At 43.7% G+C, this 16472-nt stretch overlaps 1 protein-coding gene across 1 annotated transcript in view; it reads left to right on the top strand.

The window, feature by feature from the left end:
* Positions 1–1358: 1358 nt before the first annotated feature.
* PDE10A (phosphodiesterase 10A) overlaps positions 1359–16472 on the top strand; it is a 196329-nt gene continuing 181215 nt past the window's right edge. Inside the window, exon 1 of the mRNA XM_068153032.1 lies at positions 1359–2181. Within this exon, the coding sequence (XP_068009133.1) occupies positions 1359–2181 (823 nt within the window). The remainder of the gene's footprint in view (positions 2182–16472) is intronic.

The raw sequence follows: 16472 nt of genomic DNA, 5'->3' as shown, positions 1-16472 counted from the left end.
AGTCCCGCGACGTGTTGGCAATGCCAGCCCCCACTCCCCGCTGTCGGAGGTAAACTCTGGCGGACTGGGACTTCCCCGTCCACCTCTCGGCGGCGTCTGGCGCCCAAGGCATAGCGAGTTTGGGACGAAAACGAAATATGTGAGCCGGGGGCTTCCAGCGCGCCCTCGGTCCCGCTACATTCAGAGACTGTCCTCGGCCTTCCCTTGGCTGGGCGTTCCCTCAGCGGCTGCCCCGCTGAGGGAACGCCGTAGCGCGGCCCGTCGAGGCGCCGCGCCGCCGAGACGGGGAGGCTACTGCCGGGCTGGCGGGGCTGGATGGCGCGGTGTCGGCCGGGCGGCTGGCGTCGGTGTCGGGACGCTGCTATGAGTGGCGCGGGGCGTCCCGGGGGGCTATGGAGCAGGACCCCGCCTGTACGGGAGTCCCATCATGGAGTTGCGCTGGTGCGCTGCCCCGACTGCCTTGTGGATCAAGGCCGGTGGCAGCCCCTGAGGCTAGAGTCTGAGTTAGCTCTTACGTGAGGCAGGCGGCTTGGAGGGCTGGGGTTGAGGGGAGGTTGGCTGCAAGTGTGCCAATTTGAGACTGGGGCTCGGGGGCAGAGGGCAGCTGAAGCGCACATCTGTGGTGCAGAGCACCGAGGTGAGTCAACGCACCGCCGTATAGGAGCGGGGATTTGATGCCCCACAGAAGCAGAGGGGCTGCTTTCTGGCATCTTCATGCCAGGCACCGCAGGCCGTCTGCCTTTTGATCTTGGTGGCTGGAGATGTCTGTTTAAAATAAAGAGGCCGCATAGGGAGGATCTTTTTGTTGTGTATCATCTCTTTGCATTCCATTTAGGTAACCGCTCTATTGTAGCTCCTGTGTGCGCGCCTGGTAATGCGAGCAAGGGAGGCAGCCTGGGAAGAGCTGGCTCCGCCAGTGGGCGGTTTCTGGCGGCCGGGGCTGGAATTGGAAGCGGCACTGCAGTGATTTTATCTCTTTGCAGACGAGCACGCACATACGGGGCAATATTTGCCTCGCTAGAAGAAAACACAGATTGTTGCAGTTTTCTTGCTTTTGAATGCAAGGTGGGCGCATGAGGAAAAGTGGACTTTAAAAGGATCGCAAGCGCTTAGCGGTCAGGAGCGTCCTGTTCCCTCCGGCCTAAAGGGGGAACAGAAATGTGAGGATTTTATGAGGGCGGGGGAGCCGGGGTGCGGAGGAAATACTGCCCGGGGGTACTGACGGGAACGAAGGACTGAACCGCGGTTGACCCTTGTTTGGGTCCGTCCTTTTTTCGGCTTCCTCTTTCGCTTTACTCCTGTATCTCCCTTAGACGTCCTGCCTTAAACTACCGCGAAAGGGAGGGAAGAGCGGAAGCATGTCCAACCCGGAGAAGCGGATCTTATCCCGCCCCTCGGCCCCCCTGGCTGTAGTACCCGGGGAAAAGCCCAGCTCCGGCAGCCGCCCTCTCCACTCCCATGGACAGAGCAGCGGAGGTGGAAGCAGCGGCGGGTCTCCTCCTCCTCCCCCCGCTCTTGGAGGCGGCTCGGCTGCCTGCAGCTCCCTCTCTCTCCTTCTAACAACCACCACCAGCAGCAGGAGCCGCGCTGCAGGGACAGCCTCCTCCGCCGCCTCCGCAAGCATCGTCTCCAGAGCGGCTGCGACTCCTTTCCTCGCTCCAATCTCCTCCTTTTCCTCCGCTTCTCCATCTTTTTACTTCTTGCTGCCGCCTCCTCGTTTCCCCTCCTTGTCTTCCTATAACCTCACAAGTCTCCAAGGGAGGGGAGGAGGAGGAGGAGGAAGAGATGTTGGCGGAGCAGCAGCAGCAGCAGCTCACTTGATCGCCCATCCAGGCGGCAGCAGCAGCAGCAGGAGGAGACTCTTCTGTTCTTCCTCCATCCAGGGCTTGCTGCTCCGTTCCGCAGCCGGCGCCCCCCGGCAGCACCATTCCCGGCTCCTCCTCTCTCCAGCCGCCTCTCGCCTGTGGTCCTGCAATTCCCTCGGTGCTGCAGCAGCAGCAGCTCGCGGCGACGGGATCCGAGGAGGTGACGGTCCCGGCGGGAGCAGGACTCCTAGGCTGCAGCAGCGGCAGAAAGGCGCCTTCTCCTTCTCGTCTCCCCTACTCCTAGGGCCAGACATGGAAGATGGATCTAATTCTGCAAGCTGCTTTAGGAGGTTTACGGACTGTTTCTTGAACACAAGTAGGTACCGGAGTGCTGTGCCCGGTGGCGGGTCGTGCTTGCTTGGGGTTTGCCGGAGTGCTGTGTTCGGAGGCTGGGTGCGTGCCCTGACGAAAGGGCATTTCTTTGTGAGTGTCGGGGAGGCGAAGACGCAAAGGGACCGTATACGTGGGGCGTGCGTGGACGCATGGAGGAGCGGCTGGGTGTGTATTGAGGATGCACGGACAAAGGGGATGCTCAGAGTAAACGAGTGTTCTTTGTGGGAGCTGGCTGTTAACGCCTCGGGGAATTCGGCAGCGTTTCGCGATCAGATGTGTGTCAGCCTTTTTCTTGGTGCATGCTTAATTTGTTCAGGAATGGTACGTAGGGGAAGGGAGACTTTCCTTCCTACTTACTTGAAGTAGCAATACGGAAGCATTGTGGTATCGGCAGCTGACAGAAAAACGGCGGCGGATGATCGAAAAGGGTGAAACATCGCTTCTTTCTGCATCCTCTGTCAGCTCCGCCACATGCCTGCAAATGCCGCGTTTCTGAGCCGGCTTTGGTACCGGTGCCTCCTTCCCCTGGCCGAGACTCAGTACAAGGCGGGCGAGAAGCCGTAGAGGAAACATGTGCTCGTTGCTGGGGGTGGGGGGGCTGGCATTGCAGCGGGGATGGTGACCGGCTGGCGAGGAGGACGGAATAAAGGGGGCATGGAGGCGCCCCTTTAAGGGCATTCTGAAGCCAACCGCTGCTTCCAACCGCTGCTTCCAACCGCTCCCTTCAACCGCTCCCTTCCCGGCTCCCGCTGAACCCAAAGGCGGGGGAAGGGCTAGCGGCCGCGCTCGAGCGAGCAGCCGCTCGGCCTCTCGGTGCCCGCTGGGAAGGGGATGCTCGGCGGCGCTACTGCTGGCCGGCCTGACCCGGTGAGGCGGGGTGTGGAGGGTTTCGTATGGCCAAAACTCCCCGTTCGAAGGGACGCGGCCGGGTTCCCCCTCGGGTTTCCCTCTCTGAGCCAGCTGCTTGCCGCCTTCCCCTCCCCGAGGCGTTTCGTCGGTACACCGCACCTCGCTGCGTGGGCGTCCCCGGAGCGGCCGAGGCTTCGTGGTGGAATGTCCCGGGGTCGGGCTGCCCGTGCCCTGCCTCCAGCCATTAACTCCAGCGCCCCGATAGGAAGTACTGTGGGGTTCAGTTTGGTCGTGGGATTGATGAATTTCTAAGCGACGCCTGTATTGGGGTTGAAATACATAAATTTTTTAATCAGAAGCTTCTTTTTTTCTCCCCTACTATTTCGATGCTTAGAGTTACTTCTATCAGCTGTGGTGGCTTTTCTTACAGGTTTTCTGTTTAAATTTTCTTCCTTTTGTGTCAGTTTCAGTGGCTTATACTTTAAAGTGTCGCTAAACTTACATTTTAATCTGTTAGCATACTTTGGCTGGTGGCTTTTTGGATACAGGTAAATAGTAAATAGTTCACATATGTATGTATTTTGGAAGGATGTGAGAAGAACTAGAGTTGTCAGCTGAAACCTCATTATTTGTCTTACTGCTTTACAGCTGTCTTTAGCACAATAGCCTGCAAGGTAGTAGTACTTGTTCTGTGGTAGAGGTGAATAAAGATGACTGTTTGCTGCTTGTCTTTTTGAAACTTTATTCAGTACTTACCTCACAGAGCCACAGAAATGTTTAGTTTTGAGGCTTGAAGGGAATCCTAAGCTAGAATGCCGTCCTGCATGTGATACATAGCTGATGTTTTAAAATAAGTTGCTTTGGGAGCAAGTGACCCAGCTAGGGAATGTGTGTCATGTAGGGCAGTTTCTATGCTACACCAAGAAAAATTATATGGAAAACATCACCTCTGTTCAAAGCACCATCTTAAGAGTAGTGGTGAATTCAACCTAAGCTATCTTAGGAATCCTTGAACACAAGAAACCTGCTCATCTTTGATTGTGACCCCTGACTAAAGATTTTCCTGTAAGTAGGTAAGGAGCAGAGTGGCTCTTTCCCTTGTGAGTCTACTGAGATCCAAGACAACATGCAGCCTCTCTCTCTGTGGAGATGGTTTTCTGTGCTCTGCATCTGCTCTCCTGAAACTTTTAGGAACCTACATGTCTAGTATCTACTCTTCTTTTGAATGTGAATGAAACTGGCCAATGGGCTCAAAAAGTACCAGTGAGGTCAAATGAACAGACATCCATGTGTATGCATATCTACATCTGCGTACACTTTCCTCTGTCCTGGTGTGATTGCCTAAGTCTGATTTCCTTAGGAAACCAGGCTGAAAAAGGAATGGAGGAAAGTCAAACAAAATACTATTCAGTTCTAGTGCAGCTACTGCAGGGAGCACTTGTCCAACTGTTTGGAGTACTGTGCACAGTCCTGATTACAGTGCAGCCGGAAGGTTATTATTGTTTTGAAGCAGATGAGATCATGTAGAATAATGAAGATAATGTGCTGCATCTCATAGCTTTCATTTCCTGAATTGTATTTTAGGCTTTACATCATATATATGCATATATGCACTGTTTGACTTTAAAGACAAAAAAGTAGATAGTTTTTTCAGGGGCAGAGATGAGTGCTATAGGGAAAAGAACTGAGATGAGCTCTTTTGGAACAGAGATTTAAAAGTGACCTAACAGAATCCTCAAGACTGGAAAACAATGAAATCACTGGGGATGTATTCTTCTTTCCTGTCTGAGCTCTTGCAGCTTGCATGCTCTTCAGTCAGGATTTTGTTATAAAGTTCTTGATAGTACTAAAATTGTAGGTTTTGCAAAACACCATTTGTGCTGTATCTGGCTGTTTTAAAGGTTCCTAATAAAGCACTAGACTGGGCTGCAGAAGTTTATATGAACCTTGTGTGTTGTGCATTGCTTTTCTTAACTATTTAAAATCTGTAACTTGGTGCAGTTATTTGAACTTGGTTCAAATAACGTCTAGTATCTGACATCTTGGATCAGTTCTCCACTGGAGTTATACCATGTTTAGGATGAAAGCTGCCAGATAGTTCAAATTTCTGTGAAATGTCTTGCCTTCAGGGGAACATCCCATGTTCCTTCTGCACTCAAGGTCTTTCAAGCTGCACATTGTGTAGCATATTCCACCTATGTCCTGTGAGTATGAGTATATTCCATTATGGGGGCTTTCTGCTTTTTAAAATACAGGTAGTATAATGGTCCCCCCCCTTTTTTTTTTTTTTTGGTGATGCAGCAAGTTTATCCTGCACCTTCATGTGCGAGATGCTAGGACTTTCTGACTAAGTAATGCTATGAAAAAGAGTAGGTGCAGTAAGATCTATAGTTGTGGAAGGAAATAGCAATTAAGATTTAAACAAAATTCCTGTTACCTGTACCAAGTTAATCTCGGCTTGACTTCGCCCTCCCCTGGTCAGTGTATTCACAGAATTACAAAATGTATCTGGTTGGAAGAGACCTCCAAGATCCCGTAGTCCAGACTTTGACCCAGTAATGAAGGGTCAACTAAACCATGTCTCTGAGCACCAGGTCCACACGCTGCTTGAATTCCCCTAGGGATGGGCAGGCCATTCCAATGTTTGATAACCTGTAGGTGTCGTCTCACCTGTGCTAAGTACAGGGGAATTCATTACTTGCAGTCAGGGTTTTGTAAACCAAATGCTGGTCTTTAGCAATGAATCCCGTGTGTAAAGGTGGATAGAGTTTGGTTTTACAATTAAATCATCCTTAAAATTTAGATGCTGGTGCAAAAGGTGCAGTTGTCTCTGATTTTTCACTCCAGGGATTCTGACTCCATATTAGTAGAAAACAAAATTGTCACTGAAGTGGTGCATAGTTAAGATGAAAACTTATGTCATTCAGCAGCTCCCATCAGGACTGATGTTTTGTAATGCTGCGTTTTGCATAGGAACACCATGTACTACCATTCTGTGTAGAAGGGCAATGGACCAATATGGAGGGCACAGAACAAAGAATGGCATGGAAAGGGAGCAGTAGCTGTGTGGGCGCAATCAGTTAACGGTGAAGGAGGGCTTGTTTGTCCAAGTCAGGTATTTTTTCACAAGTGGTTGTCTGTAAAGCGCACAGTTTACATCAGAAATAACAAATTCTCTGTCCCTTTGACTTCTCAGCTCTGACACCCAAATTTGACTGGTAATTTGTAGGTACCTGGTGCTCACAGACCTTAAGAAACGAAGGTAGTGTCTTCACTGTTAGCTCAGTAAGCTTACATGTTGTGCAAAATCTGAGAATGGTTTGGGTTGGAAGTCACCTCCGAAGGTCATCTAGTCCAGTCCCCTCTGCAGTAAGCAGGGGCATCCACAACTAGATAAGGTTGCCCAGAGCCTTGTTGAGCCTCACTGGTCTGTGGCAGGTGTGGTTACACATACTGGTGTAGATGATTTGGGAGATGGTTTGTTTTTGTCACTTACACAGGGAAGATGGCAGCTCGTTTAAGATTCTGACATAAGCCTGGCAGCTCCAATCACTCTGTACATGTCCTTCTTTCTTTTCCTTGTGTTTAAGCCCTACTCAAACAGCATATGGTGAAAATCTGGCGGTGTAAAGAGTTTTTATTTCAGCATATATATGACTTGATAACTTGATTTTGAAACAGTTGTGTAAGTGCTTATTTCCACTATGATCTAAAGTTTGTTCTTAGCTTACTTGCTTTTAAAATCTTCTATTGTACAGATCAGTGCAACAGTACCTTTTGTTCAGTTTTAAGATTTTTGTGCTATATTATGATATAAATAATTGTCCCTAAGATTCTCTCAACATTTAAAACATAGTTTTAGATTCAGAAAATAAGAATTAGACTCTCTGTGTGTATTGTGTATTTATAACTTGAAAACAGCAGCTTGTTGGTTAATGTTAACTTTGTCTATAATTAAAATTGTATTTCAGTTTGAGGCTAATATGAGCTATTTTTTTAATGCTACTCTTAAAAGTATTTTAATTTCCATTCATGATGTCTAATACTTTAAAATTCATTGCTTTTCACAATATTCTATTTTTTTGCACTTTTACCCTAAAAATCTAACATCATAAGTAAAAATGAAACCCAAACCCCAAATACAACCATATATGTGTGTATATATGTTTATAAATTAAAAGGGCTGGTGTTTGTTTAAATTTTCTTTATTTTGTTTTTATACTCCCTCTGCTGGTTGTTTCAATTACAAGTACTTGTACTCGAACTTTGTTACTAAATCTACTCTTCCTTTACTCTTTTGTCAAATGAGCAGTCATGTATTGATTTCAATCTATTAAAAACCAAAAAAGGATTGTTAAATGAAGAAAAACTACAGGAATGGAAAATTTGACATCTGTTTTGTGGATCAAATTTTGTGTGTGTGTATATATATCTCTATAAAAATAATACCTTACATTGATTTGAACTCTAAAAGCAATCAAGTCTTTTATTGGTGGTTAACATTGTCACCAGTAAATATCACAGAAATGGCAATTCATATATTCTTCCTCCAGTTATTGTAACTAATTTATTGCCCAGCTTAGAAGAACAGCTGTGGCAAAACCAAAATAATTATGCTGTGTTTTTAATGGTAAAAAAATAAAAATCATTCAGTATCAGAGTTTGACTTAGGAATAGATAGGTAGATACAGGGCTGCACTCAAAGTATTCTGCAGATGCTAAGGATAAATTCTTAAGGTACTGGGTTTAGTATACTAGTATATAATAGTGTTCATCCAAAGTATTTATAACACTCAGAAATAGGATCTTAGGATCTTAAGAGACTGTGTAAAAGGATTGCTGTATATGTTATTGAAATGAAGCCATCATATTCCCAGTGAGTGTCAGTTATGGTAAAAAGTGTTTAGTATTTCCATTTGATATTTGTGTTGCAGATCTAGACTTAGCTATGTAACGTCCTCACTTGTGCTGCCACTTGGCTTCCCACTGTCAGAGTTTGAAGAGTGCCACCTACTGATTGACAGTTCCTTGTAGTACTTCCGTGTCTGCCGTCTGAATGCTGTCGCAGATCATCGTAGGTTGATGTGGTTGAACGTGGCAACTGTTTGGAATCCAGCCTCAGCTTTGACCTCTTCTATTAAACGAGGCTATGTTTTTGTTTGTAATTTGTTTCAAAGTCAGGAAACACGATTTTCATCCCGGGAGGTGATCTTTTTCCTTTTCCCTCTCCCTTTTTTTTGAAGCTTGTGAGAAAGTGGTGTATTTCTGTGGTTTCATGTCACTTCTCAAGCTGTCTTAGTTAGTGCAGGAGGAACCAGCTTAGCTGATGTTTATAGAAGACACTGTCTTCTGCTGTGCCAGAAAATGCATTGATGTTGCACACTTGAATAAGACAGTTCAAAAGGCAGGTAACAGATTTGCAATTGTGACTTTATTAACAAACGGATATTCTAAAATGCTCATGTATTGTTTATTTTTGCCTTGGAGAAGGACAATATGGTTAACAAGTTCTAAATTTTTATGGTAAATTGATAAATTCACTTTTACTGTTAGTACACACTGAGAATAATTTATTTCAACTTACAAGTGTGCTAATTATGTTCTTCAGAAAAAACCTCCACAACAACAACCAACAAAACCCAAGCTTGGTAAGAGTATAAATCCGTTCTAAAAAGTACACTATTTACATATTTACAAGGGACTCTTTTGTTTCAGAGTTGGCTTTATGTGTCGACTTCTCAATGGTTTATTGCTGTAGGAAATGTCATCAATTCCCATCTCCTAAGGACCATGTGTGAGGGCATTAAGAAGAAAAGAAAAAAAAATAAAATATATATATCCCCCCCAAATATCGTACTCTTTTGAAAACACATTGATAGCAGGTTTTAGTCTGGGCAAATTGAGATTTTTAACAATAAAACATCACATTGTTAAGGGACACCAAGCCTTATGGCTCAACAGGACTGGAGTTGGGGGTGCTGTATCTGCTGAAGGCTTTCTAAAGTACTTCTGGCTCAAGAATACCAGAAGGAAGGCTTTTTGGATACTACCTTCAGAGAACTAATTGTAATGGTTTCTAATGAAAATAATTATAATAAACACAGACACATAATAACATAATCAGCCTAGAAGCAGCAGTAGTAATCTCAACTTCTTTGATGTTGGGACTCAAAGAAATTGTCAGGATTTGACATCAGTTAATTCACCTTCCATCTGGAAATGGTGAAGATTTAATGCTTTCATTAGCACCTATTGATCTGATTCCTGATTTCTCTATTATTAACTCCTGTGTAGCTGAGCTATACTTTGCTTAAAGTTAGAATAAACCTTTACCTTTATTAGAATAAACCAAACCAGGTTGGAAGAGACCTTCAAGATCATCGTGTCCAACCCATCAACCAATCCAACCCACCCAAACAGCTAACCCATGGCACCAAGCACCCCATCAAGTCTCCTCCTGAACACCTTCAATGACGGCGACTCCACCACCTCCCTGGGGAGCCTATTCCAATGGGCAATCACTCTTTCTGTATAGAACTTCTTCCTAGCATCCAACCTGAACCTCCCCTGGTGCAGCCTGAGACTGTGTCCTCTTGTTCTGGTACTGGGTGCCTGGGAGAAGAGACCATCATCCGCCTGTCTACAACTTCCTTTCAGGTAGTTGTAGAGAGTGATAAGGTCACCCCTGAGTCTCCTCTTCTCCAGGCTGAGCAACCCCAGCTCCCTCAGTCTCTGCTCATAGGGCTTGTGTTCCAAGCCCCTCACCAACTTTGTTGCTCTTCTCTGGACTCATTCCAGCAAGTCAACATCTTTCCTAAACTGAGGGGCCCAGAACTGGACACAGTACTCGAGGTGTGGCCTAACCAGGTTATTCAGCTGTTAATAGTTCCAACATTTTTCTTTCCTCTTGTTCTTCCACTTGTATCAAAAAGAAATCTAATATTAAGGCTGAAATAGTTCCTGAAGAAAATAAATCTTTTGGAACTGAAATTCTAAAAACTTTGTAAAGAAACCTCACATGTCGAGTTTTTCTGATTCATATATACTCAAAATACCAGATGTTTCTAGCTGCTGACAAGTGTTGCCATGTTCACCCTGTGGGGAAATTTCCTAGTTGGCAAGGATAGATGCCACCTTCTTTGTCCTAGATATTTTAGTAGCATTTGTGTAACATTGGGGTGCTGTGCTGGTTCAGAGAATATGATGCTTAGCCTGAACTATGATGGTTAAGTGTGCATCCATCCTGTTTATTCTTTTGTAGTTTTCTCACTGCCATTTATTTCCCTGTTGCATTTCTTCCCTAGTGTCTTATTTTACTCACAAAGCAGGTAAAGTTACTCTTCTCTCTCTTCAGAAAAAAAAAAACTATAAAATACTGTATGCCTTAGTATTTCACTGAGGATTTCCCACCACCACCACACAGCAGCAGCTGAGTTTATGATAACTCCTTTTTTGTGTGTGTTTAGATTTTGGTTTTCTTTCATTCATGTACAGATGCCTTGGCAAGTTTGCCAGAGTGAATTCTTTCTTGGAACATAGCTCTGTCAACCATTCTTTCTTTGCATTGCTTTCTCTGTCTTTCAGTTGTATCTGTATTTTTGAATTATTATTTCCTCCTTGTCCACCCATCAGCTTATTTTAGCTGATGTTTCCTTCTTGATTGCTGGATTGTGTTAATTTTGTTTCTTCCTGCAGTGAGCCTGTGTCTTACCCTGTCCTTTCTACGATGTCCTTATTTTCCCCAACTGCTTTGATTGTATGAAGGCACAATGCTGTTGCTCTTCTTGTGTAGTTCAATTGGGCTGTTTTGCATACTTTTTGATAAGACTAAATTTTGCACGGCAGTTTGAAAACTCTTGCTGTGTTCAGTATTTGCAGTGACTCATTGTGTTTCCTAATCTGTCACTGTCTGCCCAGCCCAAAATGAGATGTCAGTAGACCTTTTTTCCTTTGCTTTCTTTTAAGCAAACTTAGGACTGATGAAAGTTACTGTTTGATGTAACAGGAAACTAAACTAATGTGTTCTCAAAACAGGCACTGCCTTAGCTGTTATGCTCAGATTTCATTGTGCCAGGCTCCTGTGTCTCATGCTTGTGAGCGAATTGTTTTTGTGTGGATGTGTTTTACTATTCACATTTCTTCAGTTTTCATGAATAAAGACTCTTGAGATACCTACCCTTGACAAGCAGCTTTTTCATGAATCATGAGTTTTAAATATAGTTGTTTGGCCTTCGGTTTCTGATTATGGAATTGGAGGTGTCGTTTTGAGAAGTTATTTCAAGAGGTCAAAGAGTATGTACCCATACTCTATGAAGTCTCAAAGTCTGTAGATGAGTGCATTTCCCTTAACAGCTTAACAAAATCAGCTGTCATATTGTAGAAAATTTCATAGGCTGTTTGTGGGTAGGAATGTGCTCACAGATTGCTGGTTTCTTTCAGACCTTTTTTGGACTTGCATTGGAGCTATATGCAGTGTTTATACTTTGGAACTAAGCACAGAGAGAATGTGGGCTTGAGCTCTAGCCCTGTCCATTCTGTCTCACTTTTAGTCTGCTCCTTGGTCCAGTTTAGACTGATGCCTAGCTGCCTGTATGTGTGTTGGGAGAAGCAAAGGGAAACTGTTGCCAAAAGGCAGTGGTAATGGTACTTATCCCTTGTGTAAGGAGAAGAGGTTAGGTTTGTGAACACAAACTGTGTCATGCTCCTTTACTTTGTGGCTATAAAACAGGTTCTGGGCTATTTAATTTCATTCTATAGGGACATAGTCATATGGACCAGCAGAGAAGTCTTTATGCTGTCTGTGGCACTAGGACAGATCGTTTTTCTATAGACTAAGTCCTCAAACTCCTGAATGAACGACTGGTCTAGTGAGCAAGGAACCATTGCTGGAGGACATGACTTGTTGCCTGACAATTATTAAGTATTGATAATTATTAACTCTATATAGTTATTAATTATGAACAATAATATTAATAATTAATTATTGCAGTTATTAAGCTTGTCCTTATTTCCTCAGCTTGCTGCTTTGGAAGGCTTTTTAACATTTGTGGCTAAAATGTGTAAATGTTCGTGGGGGAATCAGAGGATACAAAGTTTGTCAGCTGACTAGAATAAAGTATGTGGTGATATCATACCTTATGTTAATGAAAAGTGATGGAGGGCTATCCATCTATGGTGGTGGTACTGAAGGGGTAGAAATTAGAAACATAGAAAGACTGGAATAGTAAGAGAAATTCAACTTTTTTTATTGCTCAGAGGAATGCAATTATAGCGGAAGAAAGTATTCATCCATGTAGGGAAAGCTGTTCATAAACAGAGTTTTCTTTTGGGGTAGATGAAAGACTTGATATGTAAATATCTCACAGCAAATCATCACATTTTGAAGAAATCTTTTCACTGAAGCATAAGATTTCATCGAAGTGTAAGGTCACAAGTTTTTAAGTGTAAGGCTTATTTTTTTTTTCATGTCATAAATGCTTTCTTTATGCCTAACTATATTTTTTTTCATATTTTAGTAGCAACATAAATAGTACCTAGTGAATCTTATGTGCTTTGTGAATGTACTCACAAATAATCTTTTAATTTGTCTCACTTTTTGTACCTTTGTGTTATTCACCAATCAGCCAACTGCTTTTTGACAGTCTCAGGCTGGCTATGTCTTTATAGCATTATCTTACTAGATCAGTGGAAGGTTTTGTTCTGCCCTGTGGGTTGGTTTTTTTGTTTGTTTTAAAACTTTGTAATTTATCCACCTGTTTTCTAACAGTTCATTAAAGCATAAATTTGGCTGCATGTAGAGGATGTGTTCCTTGTCCTTCTCTGACCATGAATTGCTTTGGTTGGCTCTAGCTGTGGATGTGTTAAGAGTATGTCTAACTTCACTGTGGCTGGTTATTTTGCTGATGCTAACCTCTTACTCGTCTGTGACAACCCTTGGTTCTTGTTTACAAGATGATGTTGCAGTTGTTACCCTCTGATTTGAATGCAAGGCTTTTTATTTTTGTTTCATTCAGCTGTGTGTACTTTTGTTTCCAAAATATATTGAACTTAACTCTTAGCACCTTGCAACATCTTTTTTTGACAACTGGTGTTTGAATCAAAGCAACTAGCCATTCTGCTGTGCCAAGAAACAGTTTTTCCTGACTTGAAAAAGGAGTTTTTTGTTTGTCTTGTTTGACAGCTATTTGTTGGTGTTTATGGAGCTGATGGGAGGAATGGTGAGGAAGTTGAAATCTGGTTTGTGTGTGTGTATATGTTTATGAAAATGTAAAGGAGAACATGGGAGCAGTTGCACACTTCTATTGAGCAATATTGGAATGTTGAAATTCTTCTGCGAAAACATAAATTAGTTTTGTTTAAATACAGAAATGTCCTGTGCTGAACTTCTGAACTTAAAACAGTTTTCAACTGATTTGAAAGGCTGTATAAAGACATATATTGTCTTAAACTAGTATAATTTTGATAGGTTTTAGAACTCTGAGATGAGCAACAAGTTTACTTTGCCAGTGTCAGTAAGACTGGGGGGAGAAAAAAGACCACAGGATGTTAGGTATTGGAAGGGACCTCTGTAGATCTTCGAGTCCAACCCCCCTGCCAGAGGACCATGTAATCTAGCGTAAGTCACACAGGAATGAATCCCAAAGGGTCTTGAAAGTCTCCAGAAAAGGAGATTCCACTACTTCTCTGGGGAACCCGTTCCAGTGTTCTGTGACCCTTACAGTAAAGAAGCTCTTCCTCACGTTGAAGTGGAACTTCTTGTGCTGTAGTTTACATCCATTGCACCTTGTCCTGTCCCAGGGTGCAAGTGAGAAGAGGCTGTCCCTTCCTTCCTGACATGTGGCCCTCTTATATTTTTATATATATTTATTAGATCCCCTCTCAGTCTTCTCCTCTCCAGACTAATAAGCCCCAAGTCTCTCAGCTTTTCCCTGTAAGGCATGTACTCCAGTCCCTTAATCATCCTTGTAGCCCTCTGTTGGGCTCTCTCAAGTAGATCCCTGTCCCTCTTGAACGGGAAGTAATATTCCAGGTGGGGCCTCACTAGGGCAGAGATGAATGAGAAGACAGAAGAGAAGATGCATTTCAAGTGCTTGTAGACTGTATTTGCAGCTCATAGATTTCTGGGCATTTACTATTTTCTGCCTCATTTAATGATCTTGAGAATTATTAGAATTTGCAGCTGGTTATTTCATCTTTTGATATAAACTTTGCTCTGAGTTTCAGAATATGGTTTCCTCTTTCTGTGTTTTTAGTAGTACAGTCTGGCCACAGCCAATTGTGCTTCAATCAGTGGTGTTGCTTAAAGAGTAAAGTATTAAGCTGTACTGAGGGAGAGATGCAGTTTGTTCATGTAATGATTTTTGTGGATATTTTCATAATTGTCATGGTTTGAGCTTACCCAGCCAGCAACAAAGCACCATGCAGCTGCTCCTACCCCACTCTGGTGAGATAAGGAGAAGAAAATACAACAAAAGTCTCAAGGGGTGGGGAAAAAGGACTGAGGGTCTCACTCACCAAATATGCTCATTGGCAAAAGGCAGAGTCTACTTGGGGAAACAACTTAATTTAAACTAAATCACCACCAATTCAACAATTGAACCAGATTAGAACAGTGATAAATACAACCCAATCTTAAATACACCTTCCTCCTCCCTCTCGCTTCCGGTCCCATCTTATTTGTGGTGCTTCTTTCTTCTCAGGGGAGAAAACTTTGCACAGTCCTCCCCTGCAGCAACATGGTGTCCCTCAAAGTAGGGACATTGTCATGGTAGGGCCAAACGGCCCCAGCACAAACCCAGGTAGGCCCTGAAGTATCTAGACATGGTCCCCCTCTCTCCCCTTCTTCCTGCAGAAAGCCAAGGTAATGCAGGAAAAGGAGCAAAGGGGACAGGACCATGCATGTCTGGTAAACAACCCTGTATCTGGGGTAAGGGCACGTATACTGACCACTGTTCCTGCCTGACCAGGCCTATGTTTCTGCCTTTTATGGCCACAGCCTGGCAGAATACCTTCTCTTTGGGTAGCCGTGTGCTGGCTTCAATTGCCCTATTGGCCCAACCGAATCTCGGGCAAGGTTTATGTACAGGCTGATTTCTAGTTGCCTGTGCCTTGCTTAAACCTTGCTTTGCCAGAACCTGCCTGGACCTCTCTGGCTTGAAGTTGTCTCGAGTTGCATTGCCTTGAATGCCCAGTCCAGTTCCTGGGATGTAGCCATGAGTGTACACACCACAAGCTATGAGAGAAACCATGAGCTTAGGACTCAGAGCCAAGCCTACTTCCCCTTGCAACCAGGGCTTTGCTGTACCTCAGTTTCCCCAGGACAAGGCAAGCACCCATTGCAAGAAACATTATAAACAGACCACTGTCCACTGAAGCCAGACCAGCCATTGAAGACCGTGTGGCATGCCTGCCAGCAACCTGCAGTACCTGGCACATGAGAACGCCCCAGAGTCTCTAATACACAGCAGCAGCACTCCCCACTTAGGTGGAATTAGCTGTGAATAATTAATTCATTGCCTCTTTGGCTTAACGGTTCTTGTCGAGTCTTCCCCCGCCTTGGTCAAGCACTGTTTTGCACTGGGGAATTCTCTTTTCCTGTTATTCCTCCCAGTTTGTTTAAAACTGTAAAAATTTGTTGTAGTTGCCTAAATACTGTACATTCTATATATTCTAACTGTACATCGAACCTACTTCAGTTGTAGCAATTTTTCATGCTAACAAAACATTATCAATATTTTTATTAATATTTGCCATATTGTTTATGAATTAAGGAACAATAATACATTCCATACATGTGTGTCTTCATATTTCCAGCTACTTTGCTTGCATGATTTTTCTGCAGAAACATTAAGAATCTGCTCAACCCTGCAACTGTGGCAGAGCAATTGAGATTACATAAGAAAAAAACACAATAGCCTCTAAACCCAAACAATTTGGTGGGCATTCCGTCTGACATCTGAATGTTTGTGACACTTTTTCTTTTCTATTTGCTTCCTTCACCTGTTTTTTGCTGCCTGGAACCTCTGCTATCTCATGAAGCAGGCTGAACTTTTGTTCTGTTTTAGTGGCCTCTTGTTCATATCTCTGTGGTCTTCCTAGATGCTGAATTTCATGAACTCACCTGATACACCTGTTGCTTGGTCAGATTTGATTGTAATTTGTCATAAGGTCAAAGGGCATTTGTAGGGACAAATTTTGTAGCTGAAAAGCTGTTAAAATAATTTCATGGCTTGTTTCTTTTGACCTTCTAAAAGTTTATTGTGGTTTTGTTATTGCTACATCTTTCTGAGTTCTCTCAGTAGCACTGAGGTTCTATTAATGATGGCTCTATTTATTTTGGGGTTTTTTTTTTGTATTCCTATATTTTTTAGTGTTTTATGCACAAGGCAGAGAGACGCATAGCTTCTGGGGGAGAGGTCAATGATG

This window comes from Melanerpes formicivorus, unplaced genomic scaffold (genome assembly GCF_026170545.1).
Source record: "Melanerpes formicivorus ecotype bairdi unplaced genomic scaffold, bMelFor1.0.p_v2 SCAF_2, whole genome shotgun sequence".
Classification (NCBI taxonomy): Eukaryota; Metazoa; Chordata; class Aves; order Piciformes; family Picidae; genus Melanerpes; species Melanerpes formicivorus.
Note: the sequence above shows the minus strand (reverse complement) of the source record. Positions and strands in the feature narration are given on the sequence as shown.